The 16,316-nt window shown below is 48.4% G+C and overlaps 1 protein-coding gene across 2 annotated transcripts in view; it reads right to left on the bottom strand.

The window, feature by feature from the left end:
* Positions 1-30: 30 nt before the first annotated feature.
* LOC136729891 (high mobility group protein HMGI-C) overlaps positions 31-16,316 on the bottom strand; it is a 32,997-nt gene continuing 16,711 nt past the window's right edge. For both annotated transcript variants that reach the window (XM_066697549.1, XM_066697550.1), the window contains exon 6: positions 31-7,095. In XM_066697549.1, coding sequence (XP_066553646.1) covers positions 7,024-7,095 — 72 coding nt within the window. In that variant the 3' untranslated portion in view covers positions 31-7,023. The remainder of the gene's footprint in view (positions 7,096-16,316) is intronic.

Here is a 16,316-nt window from a genome sequence, read left to right as displayed (position 1 = left end):
AACAAGAACAACATGTCAGGACACAGCAGGGATGCATAAGTTATAGTTTTATTGGTGGGGGGGGCAGAAATAAAATACAAACACTAACACAAATTAATGACTATGGTTTCCATTGACTTTTACAAAAGTTTTTTCCAAATGCTAAGGAGAACAACAACAACAAAAAGGATACAGTTCAGTTTCAAGTAAAGACACTGAATGAAATAAAATGAATAGGTTTATAGATGAATTATTAAAAGGCTAAAATTCATAAATCGTAACAGTTACCATAATACCACCAACAAACAACAATAATAATAATAATAATTAAAAAACTTCATATAAAAAACACGGTCTCGTGGTCAACCAGGAACAGGCATATAAAATCATCTCCCAAAATATATATCTCAATTCTGATGCTGTTCCGGCCGACCCACGAGCCTCCACCACGGCTTCATAAATAGATGAGTATCCTGACTTTGCTGAGGTATTGGAGGAGCCCTATGATTGTGTGGCTTCGGTCGAGGGGCGCACAGCTCTGGGTCCTGGGGAGCCACCGGCCGCCGCGTTACAGAGGATCTGAGTGGAACTTTTCAATCGACAGCATAATACAAATAATCATCATAGTAATATATATATATATATATATATATATATATATATATATATATATTTAACTTTTCACTGGCCTTAATACAGATCTGCTTACTGTACTGAAACGTGATTTTCACTTCCCCAGTTTCATTCCTGTGTATTTTGGTGTCTTTTGCTTGTTGCATCACTGCTGTACAGCAAGGGGCCAGTAAAGTCCTGTTACTCACAGCTGCTTGTTCAGGGAAGAGAAGCTGTAGGACAGGGGTCCGGCCCAGGAGGGGGGGCTGCAGCCAGTGCTGAGTTCTCACTCAGTGACTGCGAGACCGGAGGGAATATCGGGTGAGCGGGTGGGTGTGTCTCCTATTCGACAGTGACACACAAGCTCACTTACTCCTGTGCTCACTCTTTCAGTCCTTCATTCACTCAGTCACTCACTCCTCACTCCTTCAGTCCCATATTCACTCAGTCACTCAGTCACTCACTCTTTCAGTCCTTCATTCACTCAGTCACTCACTCCTCACTCTTTCAGTCTCTCATTCACCCGGTTACTCACTCGTTCACTCCTTCAGTCACTCCTTTATTAGGGTCTTTGCTGCCCATGTTTCTGCTGTGGGTCAGTGCAGTGGAGGGGAATAAACAGGGAACCGGGGACACCCTGTGCACTCTGGGTCGTTTCTGCTCAAGAGCTCTGCTCACTATCCCAGCATCTGGAAACAGGCTGGAGGAAGGGGAAGAGTATTTGTGTGACGCATGTATTTTTGAATATGGTGCCAAACTTTGTTCACCCCTCCTTTGTCAAGAGACAGTTAACATGGCAATTTAATTAAAGCAGAAATAAACAAACTATCAGAGATCAAAATGAATGCAACAAGGATTCCGAATTGAGGAAACACCAGGAACGAGAGCAGAGGAGGTGAACCCACGAGAGGTGACTCTGCCGATCCACTCAGATCAATTCCTTTCCATTAAAATCAACTCGGTTCCATTCCAGCCCACTGTGTCGGGGTGTTCCACCGCAGTGTCGACTCCACTGACCCTCCTGTGCTGCTCAGCGGATATCAAAGGGGTCTGGAACTAATTCCCCCCTGCCACGGAGCCGCAGCCGCCTCTGGGGATCTGGGACTGAAAGGGCAAAATGGCCCTGAGGACCCAATCCGACTTGTTTGTAAGCTTTCCGCAGCTCTTGCGTTGTAAATAACTGACACCAGAGCACAGAACCACACTGCAATGCAACACAATGGAATGGAATGGAAGGCCAGTATCAAGCCCCCCCCACCACCATCTGAACCAGTCCACGACAAGACGGGCTCTGCGCTGGGGGGTGGAGGAAGCTGGGCTGGCTGGCAGTGGCTCTTGGGGCCGGGAGAGGAGCACGGCCCCGCTGCAGAGGTAGTCCACAGGATCTACATGAGGAGTCGAGGGGTGGCGGATGGTGAGGGTTTGTTAGGAGCGGAGGAGCAGGAAACTCCACAGAGGTGTGTCAGGGCCTGGTCTTTGTAAATCCACAACAGGACTTATTGGCCAATCGCTGGCTTACTTTCTGTTTTGGAGGGCTCTGGTTCAGAAAGACAAGACTGACACCTAGTGGTCATCTTTCCTAGCTGGCCAGGCCCGGTAGCCCTGCAGTCATGGGGTGTTAAAGACTGGAGGGACGCGTTACGGGAGCCCCACTGCATATCACTGCTCTACCTATGCTAGCTCGACACACATCTTTGAGTTTAACCAGCCGATTGGTTAATGGAAGCAGGTGAGAGATGTACAAGCTAGAGCCAATCAGTGTGAGAACCGGATTTGTTTGTTGTCCCACTACAGGACTGTGTGGCTTGGGCACTGTGTCTCACTTTTACAGATTATGATTATTAATAATAATACTGAAACCACAGTGACCTCTACGAGCTCCCTCTATAAACCCCCCTTGTTCTGCCACCCCTGACTCAATGCCACAAACAGTATGTAGGTATAACCTGAAGAAGTCAAAAAATCTAATAAACAGAAAACTAAAGTAAAACAAATGAACGAAACGCAAACTTTTAAAAACGTTATGCAAAAAAAAAACTAAACAACAACCAACTAACAAACAAAAACAAAATGATAAAACAGAAAAACACTCCTTGAGTTTGCAAAGCGTGACGCCGATGGGACAGCAGTACAGACTCATTTTCCAGTGAGTAGCCGAGTCCACTTCAGTCAGAGAACACATCAAAATCACACACATTGCAACGAGCAAATCTGAATCAAAACGAAACTAAAACAAAATCAAAACCTGGTTTGATTCATGACGAGGATCAGTACAAATTCAAGCTTTGGTGAAGGTATCAAGTCTCATTAAAAAAACACATATATCCACTTAAAAACACCAGGCAAGCACAGACAGAACAGGTGTGCGCGGTTCATGGCTCCCCAATGAGCAATTTGTTTAAAAATACTATGACAAGGAAGTAAGTGCAGTCTTTATGTTATATATCAGACTGTGAGTAAAAAGCACACGAACAAACATATGAGTTCTGAAGGTTTGTTGCTCAATTGGTGGGAGGGATGCTGGCCCACAATGCTCTGCGATTCAGGCTGAGACCCTGACCTGGCTGATCTGCGCTCTCGAGGTCTGACCTTCACAAAGCTCTGAACATCAACAGCTGGATTAGCACCAAGTTATACATAGAAGAGAATAACAGTCCTTTAACAATAACAATTCAAAAAGCAAAACAAAAAGTCAATGAGGATATTACACGGGTTATCATCTAGGTACTAGCTGCTTAACTGCGTTACTGTGACACAGAGGATTTCTCCTGCTCTGACAGAAAGAAACAGAGGTGCTGTGAACAACATCTGGAAGACATGACTTTTATCCTGAGACTTTGTGAATGGAAACCCTGTAATTACATGCATGTGGCCACCGGAGATCACTGTTAGTCTACACTGAGAGAGTGACTACTGAACTGGCTTAACAATAAACTCGCATCGACTTAAAACAGCCACAGCAAAGCCTTCAAAAATAAAACAAAAGCCCATCAAATACACAGCGCGATGTTCTTATTCGGTTTACAGAAGCTGGATGTATATAAGAATACACGAAGCAGAGGTACCTGCTATTCAGTGCTCTTAAGATATTTATTTTAATTTATGAACCCGTTCATATTGACAGGATTAAAAAACAACTAAAAGATTTTATAGAAGGATAAAAACAGGGAAAGGGCATGTCCTAGAAGCCCTTCTGTAATGGAATTAATAGCCCTGTGTTATTCCTTTCAAGTCTGTTAAGTCAAGAGTACTTCACAGATCTGATATGAAATACAACTGCCCCAGCCGGACATAGGGGTCCCAATTACACTGCCCCACCCGGACAGAGGGGTCCCCACTACACTGGCCTCTGACCTCCGTCTCCTGCCCTCTGCCCTCTGACCTGTGACTCCTGCCCTCTCCCTCTTTACTGCACACCAGAACTGACTACTGTTCAATCTGAAATGCATAACAGAAAAAACAATCTATATAACAGCATTTTTTCAAATCCACCTGCTATTCAACAGTACAGATGCAAATGTATACATTAGTTCATGGGTTTCTAGTTTGTCTATATCCAGTACAGAGGAGTGACGAGGTGCCATTTCATCGTACACCTTCTACAGGCCGGAAATGGACAAGTGGTGTGTATTGGGGATCCCTGATCAAGGGCCACTCGGAATGACTGCAGGGACACTTCACTGTCCATCAACACAGGAGCTTCACAGACATACTGCTCTATCAGCAATCAGCTTCCTACAGAAAAGACCATCTCTATCATACATACCAGAGCCTCCCTGTGAGTCATGACAGAATCCCGCCGCTGCCACCAACAGACCAAGTCAATGGACTCTAACAATCTCCTGCCCCTATCCTATCCATCCCCCCCATAGCCCATTTCAATCACACAGGTCGGTGACAATAGAAACGCCAAAGACAACGGCCAATTCTCAAACCACAACACCAACATCCGAGTCCCAACTGGGAAAGAAAAAAGGATACTGTGGATTGGTAATTTCCAAATGAAAACAAGTCAAATTATTTGTTTTTCAATAAGCGGTTGTCAGATAAATGCGCCTGGAATGCCGAGCAGGTGACACACAGGGTCCGAGCCTGTGAAGCCCCCGAATTGCAGCCCAGAGCGTCTGGAGCACGGCTGTCAAGATCCCGCCTGTCGCCGTCGTTACAGTGGCATTGCTGAGGTAGAGTTTGAGTCGACAGGTTGAGGACATCGCTCGGTGAGGAGAGCGAGCGTCGGGTTTTCGCTTCGTCTGCGGATTCGAAACGAAACGAGCGAAACGAAACCAGCGAACTGAGGACACTGGGATATGTTCCTGAAATTCTGAGTAAAACACACGCAATAGGATAACGACACAAAACCTGAAGTGCAAGCGATGCACAGAAGTTGCCGTGTGCGTTTTTCCTTTCCGCCCACTTCTGATTTCTACATGCTGAGCAGCCATGCTCCCTGTACTTCTCTCTTTCATTCTTTTCTTTATTTTTTCTTCAATTGAATACATGACCGTTTGCAATATAAGTAGCCTGGCCGAGGCAGAAATCAAGTATATATCAAACAGGTAAACGATTACCGTTTACAGATAACATGAAATATAGGTAATTAAAATAAACACACAAATGATCTGCTCTTGTCTTCTAGAAACACAAAGCATTTCCTGTGTCTGTCTGGGCAGATGAAGACAGTGCCGCTCCGATACACACTTTGTAACTTCATGGTCTAGGGGTTACGAATCGCAGTCCTATGCTGTCGGGAGGCCTGGACAGTGAGGGGCAGCCATGGCTGAGTGACACCCAGACCCACGGTGATGCCAGCAGAGACCGGCTGACCGGGCTGCTGAGTGACAGCAAGACGATCCGGGAGCCGGACTGCCAGAGTACAGGAGGTAGAGTAAAAGTAAAAGTAAAAACACATGTGGGAAACCTACTGAGGCACTTCATTTTACATTTCTTTTTTTTGGTTTTGCCCAACATGTGCCAGCATTCGAGTTCAAAAGCAACACTTTTTCCACTGAAACATTGGGTAGCAGGTGACTGAGGGGTCAGCTGTCTGAGCAAGCAGAGGTTGAAAGAAATTCAATGAGCATCTGCAGAAAACGCCGCCCTACGCACCGATCACACACTCTTGGGCAACGGAGGTGTCCACCAGGCAAAAGCAAACAGTCGCTGACGAGTACAAAAAGAGAGTTTGGTTTAATTCCAGCAGAGCAGTGTACCTGGAGTAGGAATGCCTAACAAACAGGACCCCCAGATATCTCCTTCTTCGAGACATTCCTACTCCAGGAAGAGCGACAGCAATGCTCCCCCTCGGCCCATAACCTTGTGCTGCCCTCTTGTTAACACACACAATGTGCCGACAGACAACTGGATTTCCTGTTCAGCTTAAAAAACAAACCAAACAGAAAGAGATACTGCGGATGCGAAGACCCTTGGTGTCCTATAAACACAGACCAGATGCACATCTCACGGTGAGGCCCTGGGGACACAACACTAATCCAGCCGGGCCCCCCGTGGTGGACTGGGGGCGAAGCTCAGTCCAGAAGTGCTTCTACGATGGAGGTAAATAAGGAACCCAGGTGTCTTAAGGGAAGTCTAAATCTGGCGGAGATCATTCAAAATCAGTCAATAGTGGTTTTCTGCTTTTAAAACTAGTTACAGTTGGATGCTTTTTGCATTTTGTTTGAGGACATTTCGTCGCAGGATCTCTGAGAGTAACATCAATGTGGAGGAAGTCAGTCACAGAGTAACAATACGAGTAACATCTCAGCATATAGTAACAATACTGTCTGGAGCTGAAGGACTGACTTGTTCACTTGAGAGTCCTGAGAGTTCGGCTCGCCCGGCACCACAAAACTGCCGTTAAGTTCATGGAAAACAATACACAGATGAACTAATTTTTTAAAAGCTGTTCTCTGCCTTTTGGGGAATCTAATCACAAGCCTGGCTACAATCACCACTCCTTCCTGTGACTGAGTATGGAGGCGCCTGGCACGTGCATCAACAGGAGCTGTAAACATTGGATTCGTTCGATGATTATACAAAAATGCCTCTTTTTTTGTTTGTTTATAAAATAGGAAAACACTCAAATAATTAAGAAAAAACCAGCATCAGCAGCAGAGTACAACGGACCGTTACAGCCCGGCATCTGCAGCAGAGACAGGGTCGTACCTAAGACTGCAGGCCGGCCCAGAGAGAGAGAGAGAGAGATGGAGAGAGAGAGAGAGGCCTAGCACTAGATGAACACTGACGTTCACCAACATTGTGGCCTTGTTTCTGTTCTTCCTGTTTTTGCGATAAAAAAATAAAACTAAGATAAAAATCTGAAACATTTTTCTTTTTCCTGTCCTGTCATGCAATCTTCATGGCTCACTAGGTAGTCGACTCCTTCGCAGGGTGCCGCCCACCCAGCCAGTGAGGTAGAAGTGTGTGCCACTGGGCCTAGTCGCCGCCCGTGCCCTCCTCGGTGGCCACTGCCTGAGAGGTGCCCTCCCCAACCTTGCCTGGATCAGCCTGAGAGAGAGGAAGAGGGACAGAGAGAGAGAGAGAGAGATAAGAATCATGAGACACAGAACAACAATGCCCACTCCACACACACAACATGGATTAAACTCATTCTCACTGCTTCTCTGTTACAACTTCCAACCCACATTGTGCATATTTTTGCTACATATAAGTCTTGCCCGCTTGCGAGTGTTACACAAGTGAGGTTGCTGGCTTTGCAGCCTGACAATTTGGGACAGTCGCCACTAGGGGTGGGTATTTAACATGTTTTCACTATTCAAATAATATTATTATTTTGTTCTTCTGAGGGGCGGGATGCTACTATTAATGTGTGAGGTGGGGGGGCAGCTAGGGTTACCAGATTTAAAAAAATAGAAACCCCGACATATTGAAAAATATTTATAAAACAATTGACATCACTTAAAAAATGAAAATAAAGTGTTCATGTGTAGATATCTGATAACTTACTCAAACTGTTTTTCACAAATTCAGTGTTTTTTTACAAGATAACCTCCACAATAGCTTAATCAATTACATCAAGTGTCGCTAAATAATTTAATCACACATACAGTATAACATCATGTGCGGCATCAACTTTTATTTAGTCTGGGATTCCTTTAAAAATAGCTGGTCCTAACACCAATGTCAAAGGATCAGGTAGCGTTCGTATTAATCGCAGTGTTGTCAAGGTAGTGAATTATTTCTGCCGTCGGTAAATCTAAGAAACATCAGTATGGAATCCAATTAGTTCAAAATAAAATAATGAAGTTGAAAACGTAGCAAGAATATTTGAGTAAAAGTGAAATAATGGATGTTGAGATAAAAAAATAAAACAATCGAAAGCAAATGTATAGAATTGTAAACAAAAAGAACGACATCAAAATAAAATAAAAACCTTGACAGCAGATTTTGCTCTTGCTCTAGCCTGGAGTTTCTGCCTTTTGGTTACATTACTAAAATCAGTTTCGACTGCGGTTTCTTTGCTTTTCACTGACTTGTTCGCTTTCAATCACGAGTTTTGGCTGTTCTTCCTTGAAGGCGGGGTTTAGATCGTCAGTCCACTAGTTTTTGAGTGATGGTTCTGACATGTGACTATGCGCCAAATCTTTAATTTAATTTTTTTGCGCCAAATATTGTACTTTACCTCTGATTGTACACATACAATTGAGGGGGGTGCAACTATGTGGCTTTGGAATTTTATTATAAACAAAGCATGTTTTAATGAAAGCTGTAGACGTGTCTTTACAATGGCTTTCTACATACTGCACAGTTGAAACAGCGACAATCGATTGCCATCTGACACAGAAATAACCCAAAAAACGCACAATCCAACGTAGCTTAAAAATAAACATACACTGTTTATAACGATATTTTTTAATTTGAACTCAATGCTTATGGCACTAATTTGACCCCATACTTGTCACATTTGTGTTGGTTTCACAGGCAGCTGGACGCCTCTGTGGGTGCGATTCTGACGCATGCGCACTCACTGCCCTTTGTTTGTCATCCAGAAAACCGTCTATACTGGCATAACCGTATTTACTGGTAATGAGGGTTTACCAATATAACTAAAATGTTCTTCATGCCATCGATCACATAAAAACATGCCTTGTCTATCTTTAAAGCTAAACACTGGAAAGTGGAAAGATTTTGAGAGAATTGTCGGCACATGTTTAACTAAAATCCAGGACGTATTGGGGGGGTACTGAAGGCACCGTGTGACTTCAAATGTCACAACTGTTGGGACAGAGTGTCCCTCTACATACTGTTAGTGCTGATCGTCTGATGCCCTTTTTAATCTAGAATGACTGACATTGAACTACAGTGTACTTTCCCCAGTAGAGCACAGTCATATAGTGTAGATAAAGAAATACATAAAAATCCCCATAAATATATATATATAGATGTATATATATATATATATAGAGAGAGAGAGAGAAGGAATACTTCCTAATGTAACAATATTTACAGCGCAGGAAGTGCAAGACATAGCAACTACAGCAAATGAGGTGGAGGACGACAAACCTGCTCGATAAGACAGTGTGTGGGCTGGACTAGCACAATGATCATGTGTGTTTTCATGTGTGTGTATAGTGTGTTTAATTACTTCATTCATTTTCATAATTTTTCTAGTGTCAGATCAAGGCGCACTTGTGTGTGTGTTGGGGGGGGGTTGTGTTCATTACAGCACAATCAGCGCACATTCCTCCGGCTCAGGCCCAGACAGCTGTGCACAACCCACCATCACTGACACTCACACACACTGACACACTGACACACACGCACACACAGACACACACACACACACACACACACATAAGCACACACACTGACACACACGCACACACAGACACACACACACACACACTCACATACGCACACACACTGACACTCACACACACTGACACACTGACACACACGCACACACAGACACACACACACACACACTCACATACGCACACACACTGACACACACACACACACACACACACTTTCACTACTACTTTGCTGCTTCCCATCTCAATCCTGTCACAGCGATCCTCCACGAGATCACATGACCCGTCCCTTGGGTCAGTCACCTGAGCGGTTCAGAGGGACCCCCAGCCGACCACTAGGACACGGAGTGCCGTGTGAATGGAGATGGATATGTGTGTGTGTCTACACACATCAATATTCACACCGACTCGAGCATCGGCAGGCCTGGCGCCCTGATCAAAAGACACGCCTCTACAGGGCTAGCACTCAACATGGGCCCTGACCGCACTTTACCTGACACTCAAGACACGTGTGTTCAGTCTCACACGGCCCTCACCGTGCTTTATCTCCCATTTATTGACGTTACCGATCCATTAATGATTGAATTCAGGTAAACTGATGTGAGCGGACAGCCTTTTCCTCCAGCACCCCCAAGACACAACATGGTGAAAAGTGGCCCTCCGGACCCAGGGGTCTCACACACGGACTCTGCCCCCCCATGACCTCCGACAGAGCGCCCTGCCAGGCTGCCTGGGGCTACCCTCGCTCTGTGGTCGAGGGGCTTAAGCTGGCTGGCGGATGTTTACTCCAGCGCTCCAGCTGCAGAACAGGGCCCCCATTCTGGTGACCTCCCCCCCAACCCCCATTCTCCCGACTCTTCCCTATTACCTCATGTGTCAGTGATGCGTCCCTCTCTCCCCTCCCTCGCTCCTCCGGCTCACTGAGTATCGAGGCCAGGAGCCCAGTATTCGCTTATGCCACTTTCAAAACTGATCTATTCCACTGTTCTACCGCACCCCCCCTTTAAAAACAAAAACCCAACTAAGACTAAAACTAAACCCCCCCAAATCGAGACAGACAACTGGAACACACTGTAGTGCTGAGCAGAAAACTGCACAACCAGACATCATCAGGGAAGGACAGACTGAGTCGTGGCTGAGGACAGGGGACAAGGGACAGGGGCCCCACACCTCCGACCCCACCTGTGTGGAAGTGTCCTGCTGAGTCCTACAGTCGCCCCACAATGGAGGGTGAACGTCGTCCCCTAGTCCCCCCACCCCCAACTCCAGTCTGATGGAGCACAGCGCTGTACATCCCCTGTGGTCCGGTGCCGAGCCTGGCCCTGAGCCAGCCCTACACTGGGCCCCCCACCACACACACACACACACTCACACACTCACTAACAACAGGGCACATATGTAGGGTACACCATGTGTGTACAAGGCCAGGGCAGGATTCCCACACTGTCTGCCAGATCCACTTGGGGGGCAGAAAGGGGGAGAGAGACAGAAAGAGAGGACAGCTAAGGTATACGAGTATGTCTCTGTGTGTGGTGTCGTGTATGTGAGCTTTTGTCTGTGTGTGTAAGTTCTGTTTCTGTGAGTTGTGTACAGCGAGTCTGTTTGTGTGCGTGTGTGTGTGTGAGTTGTGTAAAGAGACTCTCTGCTTGTGTGTGTGTGTGTACGTGTGTGTGAGAGAGAGTTGTGTAAAGAGACTCTCTGTTTGTGTGTGTGTGTGTCTCTGTGTCTGTTTGTGTGTGTGTGTGTGTGTGTGTGTCTGTGTGTGTGAGTTGTGTAAAGAGACTCTCTGTTTGTGTGTTTGTGTGTATATGTGTGTGTGTGAGAGAGAGTTGTGTAAAGAGACTCTCTGTTTGTGTGTGTGTGTGTACGTGTGTGTGTGAGAGAGAGTTGTGTAAAGAGACTCTCTGTTTGTGTGTGTGTGTGTGTGTGTGTGTGTGTGTGTGTGTGTGTCTCCAGCTGCTGGGAGGAGCTCCAGCCATTCATTTCTTACAGGGGGCTGTCAGGGGGCTGTTTCACTCTGAATGCCTGGCAGTGGGAAATCACCGGTCTGGGTCTAACCGCAGGAAGTCAGGGAGACAAGAAACTGCGAGCGAAGCCCCCGACCACAAACTGTTATCCCCCCACCGGCTGCCCCCCAGCAACGCCGAGCGCCGGCTTCCCAGGAACCGTCGACTCAGACCTGCAGATTGCGGACAGATAAGGTCCAGGTCTGTTCTCAGAAGGCTGCTGTCGGCCCCCGCTGCCTGGTACCTCTCTTTCTCGCTCTCGTTCTTACTCTCACCCATCTCAGCTGGCCCCCTTCCCAGAAGCAGACAGATAAGACCCCCCAAACTGAAGCCCCTCTCCAAGCCCTGGCTGGGAGCTTAGAGACACGACCCGGCACCAGAATGCTGCACCTGCCACCAGCTCTCACAGCAGCAAAGGAAAGCGTTCAGGGAAACCCACGCGGTTTCTGCAATGCCTTATGTCTGTGTCGTGAACACGCAATCTCTGTATGCACGGGTCAGAGAGGACAGCAAACAGCAAGGTGTTATGGGAAGTACCCCCCAACCCCCACGTGTACACACATCACACGCCGGCACAGGCGACAGTTTCTTTCTGTAAGATTACTGTCGCTTGCTGTCCAGATGCTGTAAAAATGTCTGGAAATCTTAAAGCAACTGGATCAGACCCCAGTCGCACAAACGCCAACACAACAGGAGCAACACGAACAAGAGACGTTCTCTACGCCAGAGAGGCGCATGCTGGTTCCGCGTGGCCGGCGTGCGAGGGCTCGGCTGCGTGTCGCCATCGAGGGAGGTGCATCACCGCGTCTCCCGGGACGACTGCATCTGCTGCGGTCCCCATGACGACCGACGCCCAAACATGCACACAGCCGCGCACACACGTGGCCGCACAAACACGCGCGCGGCGGGGAGCTCTGACGTCGCTGCGGACGACATTGTGGTCGCGGGCCACTGCCATGAGCGTGTGGTGCCACAGGAAGTGATGTCGGCGGGGCTCACGCTGTCAGTGACGTGCGTGGTGTGCTGCACAGGCTGCTTTCCTGGAACACGGGCTGACCCCAAACAAACAGCAAAGCCAAGGCAACCGCGTCCCGACGCAGGGAACACACCCCGCACCGCGCAGCGAACCACGAGGAGTCTGCGCGCGCAGCCCGGCGCCGCGGGGAGGCCGTCACGGCTGCCGAAAGTGAGAGCGGAGGTGCGAACCTAGCAACCGCCGATGCCCGTATCCACAACAAACAGCCGAGAAAAACAAATAGATGTTCAGAAAAATACTGAAACACACAACAACAGTCAGACTCAACACAATATGTGGGTCATCGGGCCTTTAACCCTTCATTCAGAGGGCAGACATCTTTATCCTCCCTCCTATCGTTAAGGGGAGACCTGACACACCAACAGGTGAACCAGCGAAAACACATCTGAACCCCAAACCAGCCGATACCAGACTAAGACCCAAGACAAAGCCATCCCGACTCAGATACACCTGACTGACGGTGCAGACAGTCAATCCACACGCAGGCTGCACTGTGACTGACGTCCTCCTGGGACTACTGGGAGCGACACACTGGGTGGGGACGGGGTGGGACGGGATGGGGGACCCCCATGTTCCGTGGGCTGTGACCTGCCCTTGTCCAGAGTCTTCATTCAGGGACTGAGGAAGCGCTGAGCTGGCTGTGCCAGGCAGTCAGGAGTCCAGGGGAGGGAGCTGTTTCCCCACAGATCCTTCTGTCCTGCGCAGAGCCGCCCTAAACACAGCCCTTAATACAGCCCTTAACACAGCTCTCAACACAGCCCCCTGACACACTGAACACACTGCAGCCCAGCACTGAGACACTGACACACTGAACACACTGCAGCACTGAGACACTGACACACTGAACACACTGCAGTACTGACACACTGCAGCACCGAGACACTGAGACACTGAACACCCTGCAGCACTGAGACACATACACACTGAACACACTGCAGCACTGAGACACTGACACACTGAACACACTGCAGTACTGACACACTGAACACCCTGCAGCACTGAGACACATACACACTGAACACACTGCAGCACTGAGACACTGACACACTGAACACACTGCAGTACTGACACACTGCAGCACTGAGACACTGACACACTGAACACACTGCAGCACCAAGACACTGACACACTGAACACACTGGATCACCGAGACACTGACACTCTGAACACACTGCAGCACTGAGACACTGACACACAGAACACACTCCAGCACTGAGACACAGACATACTGAACACACTGCATCACCGAGACACTGACACACTGAACACACTGCAGCACTGAGATACTGACACACTGAACACACTGCAGCACTGAGACACTGACACACTGAACACACTGCAGTACTGACACACTCCAGCACTGAGACACTGACACACTGAACACACTGCATCACCGAGACACTGACACACTGAACACACTGCAGCACTGAGATACTGACACACTGAACACACTGCAGCACTGAGACACTGACACACTGAACACACTGCAGCACCGAGACACTGACACACTGAACACCCTGCAGCACTGAACACACTGATCACACTGCAGCACTGAGACACTGACACACTGAACACACTGCAGCACTGACACACTGCAGCACTGAGACACTGACACACTGAACACACTGCAGCACCGAGACACTGAGACACTGAACACCCTGCAGCACTGAGACACAGACACACTGAACACCCTGCAGCACTGAGACACTGACACACTGAACACACTGCAGTACTGACACACTGAACACCCTGCAGCACTGAGACACTGACACACTGAACACACTGCATCACCGAGACACTGACACTCTGAACACACTGGAGCACTGACACATTGAACACACTGCAGCACTGAGACACCGACACACTGAACACACTCCAGCACTGAGACACAGACACACTGAACACACTGCATCACCGAGACACTGACACACTGAACACACTGCAGCACTGAGATACTGACACACTGAACACACTGCAGCACTGAGACACTGACACACTGAACACACTGCAGCACCGAGACACTGACACACTGAACACCCTGCAGCACTGAACACACTGATCACACTGCAGCACTGAGACACTGACACACTGAACACACTGCAGCACTGACACACTGCAGCACTGAGACACTGACACACTGAACACACTGCAGCACCGAGACACTGAGACACTGAACACCCTGCAGCACTGAGACACAGACACACTGAACACCCTGCAGCACCGAGACACTGACACACTGAACACACTGCAGCACTGAGACACTGACACACTGAACACACTGCAGTACTGACACACTGAACACCCTGCAGCACTGAGACACATACACACTGAACACACTGCAGCACTGAGACACTGACACACTGAACACACTGCAGTACTGACACACTGCAGCACTGAGACACTGACACACAGAACACACTCCAGCACTGAGACACAGACATACTGAACACACTGCATCACCGAGACACTGACACACTGAACACACTGCAGCACTGAGATACTGACACACTGAACACACTGCAGCACTGAGACACATACACACTGAACACACTGCAGCACTGAGACACTGACACACTGAACACACTGCAGTACTGACACACTCCAGCACTGAGACACTGACACACTGAACACACTGCATCACCGAGACACTGACACACTGAACACACTGCAGCACTGAGATACTGACACACTGAACACACTGCAGCACTGAGATACTGACACACTGAACACACTGCATCACCGAGACACTGACACACTGATCACACTGCAGCACTGAGACACTGACACACTGAACACACTGCAGCACTGAGACACATACACACTGAACACACTGCAGCACTGAGACACATACACACTGAACACACTGCAGTACTGACACACTCCAGCACTGAGACACTGACACACTGAACACACTGCATCACCGAGACACTGACACACTGAACACACTGCAGCACTGAGACACTGACACACTGAACACACTGCAGCACCGAGACACTGACACACTGAACACCCTGCAGCACTGAACACACTGATCACACTGCAGCACTGAGACACTGACACACTGAACACACTGCAGCACTGACACACTGCAGCACTGAGACACTGACACACTGAACACACTGCAGCACCGAGACACTGAGACACTGAACACCCTGCAGCACTGAGACACAGACACACTGAACACCCTGCAGCACTGAGACACTGACACACTGAACACACTGCAGTACTGACACACTGAACACCCTGCAGCACTGAGACACAGACACACTGAACATCCTGCAGCACCGAGACACTGAGACACTGAACACCCTGCAGCACTGAGACACAGACACACTGAACACCCTGCAGCACTGAGACACTGACACACTGAACACACAGCAGTACTGACACACTGAACACCCTGCAGCACTGAGACACTGACACACTGAACACACTGCATCACCGAGACACTGACACTCTGAACACACTGGAGCACTGACACATTGAACACACTGCAGCACTGAGACACCGACACACTGAACACACTGCAGCACTGAGACACAGACACACTGAACACACTGCATCACCGAGACACTGACACACTGAACACACTGCAGCACTGAGATACTGACACACTGAACACACTGCAGCACTGAGACACTGACACACTGAACACACTGCAGCACCGAGACACTGACACACTGAACACCCTGCAGCACTGAACACACTGATCACACTGCAGCACTGAGACACTGACACACTGAACACACTGCAGCACTGACACACTGCAGCACTGAGACACTGACACACTGAACACACTGCAGCACCGAGACACTGAGACACTGAACACCCTGCAGCACTGAGACACAGACACACTGAACACCCTGCAGCACTGAGACACTGACACACTGAACACACTGCAGTACTGACACA

Source organism: Amia ocellicauda, chromosome 3 (assembly GCF_036373705.1).
Source record: "Amia ocellicauda isolate fAmiCal2 chromosome 3, fAmiCal2.hap1, whole genome shotgun sequence".
NCBI lineage: Eukaryota > Metazoa > Chordata > Actinopteri > Amiiformes > Amiidae > Amia > Amia ocellicauda.
This window is presented reverse-complemented; position numbering and strand designations above follow the sequence as displayed.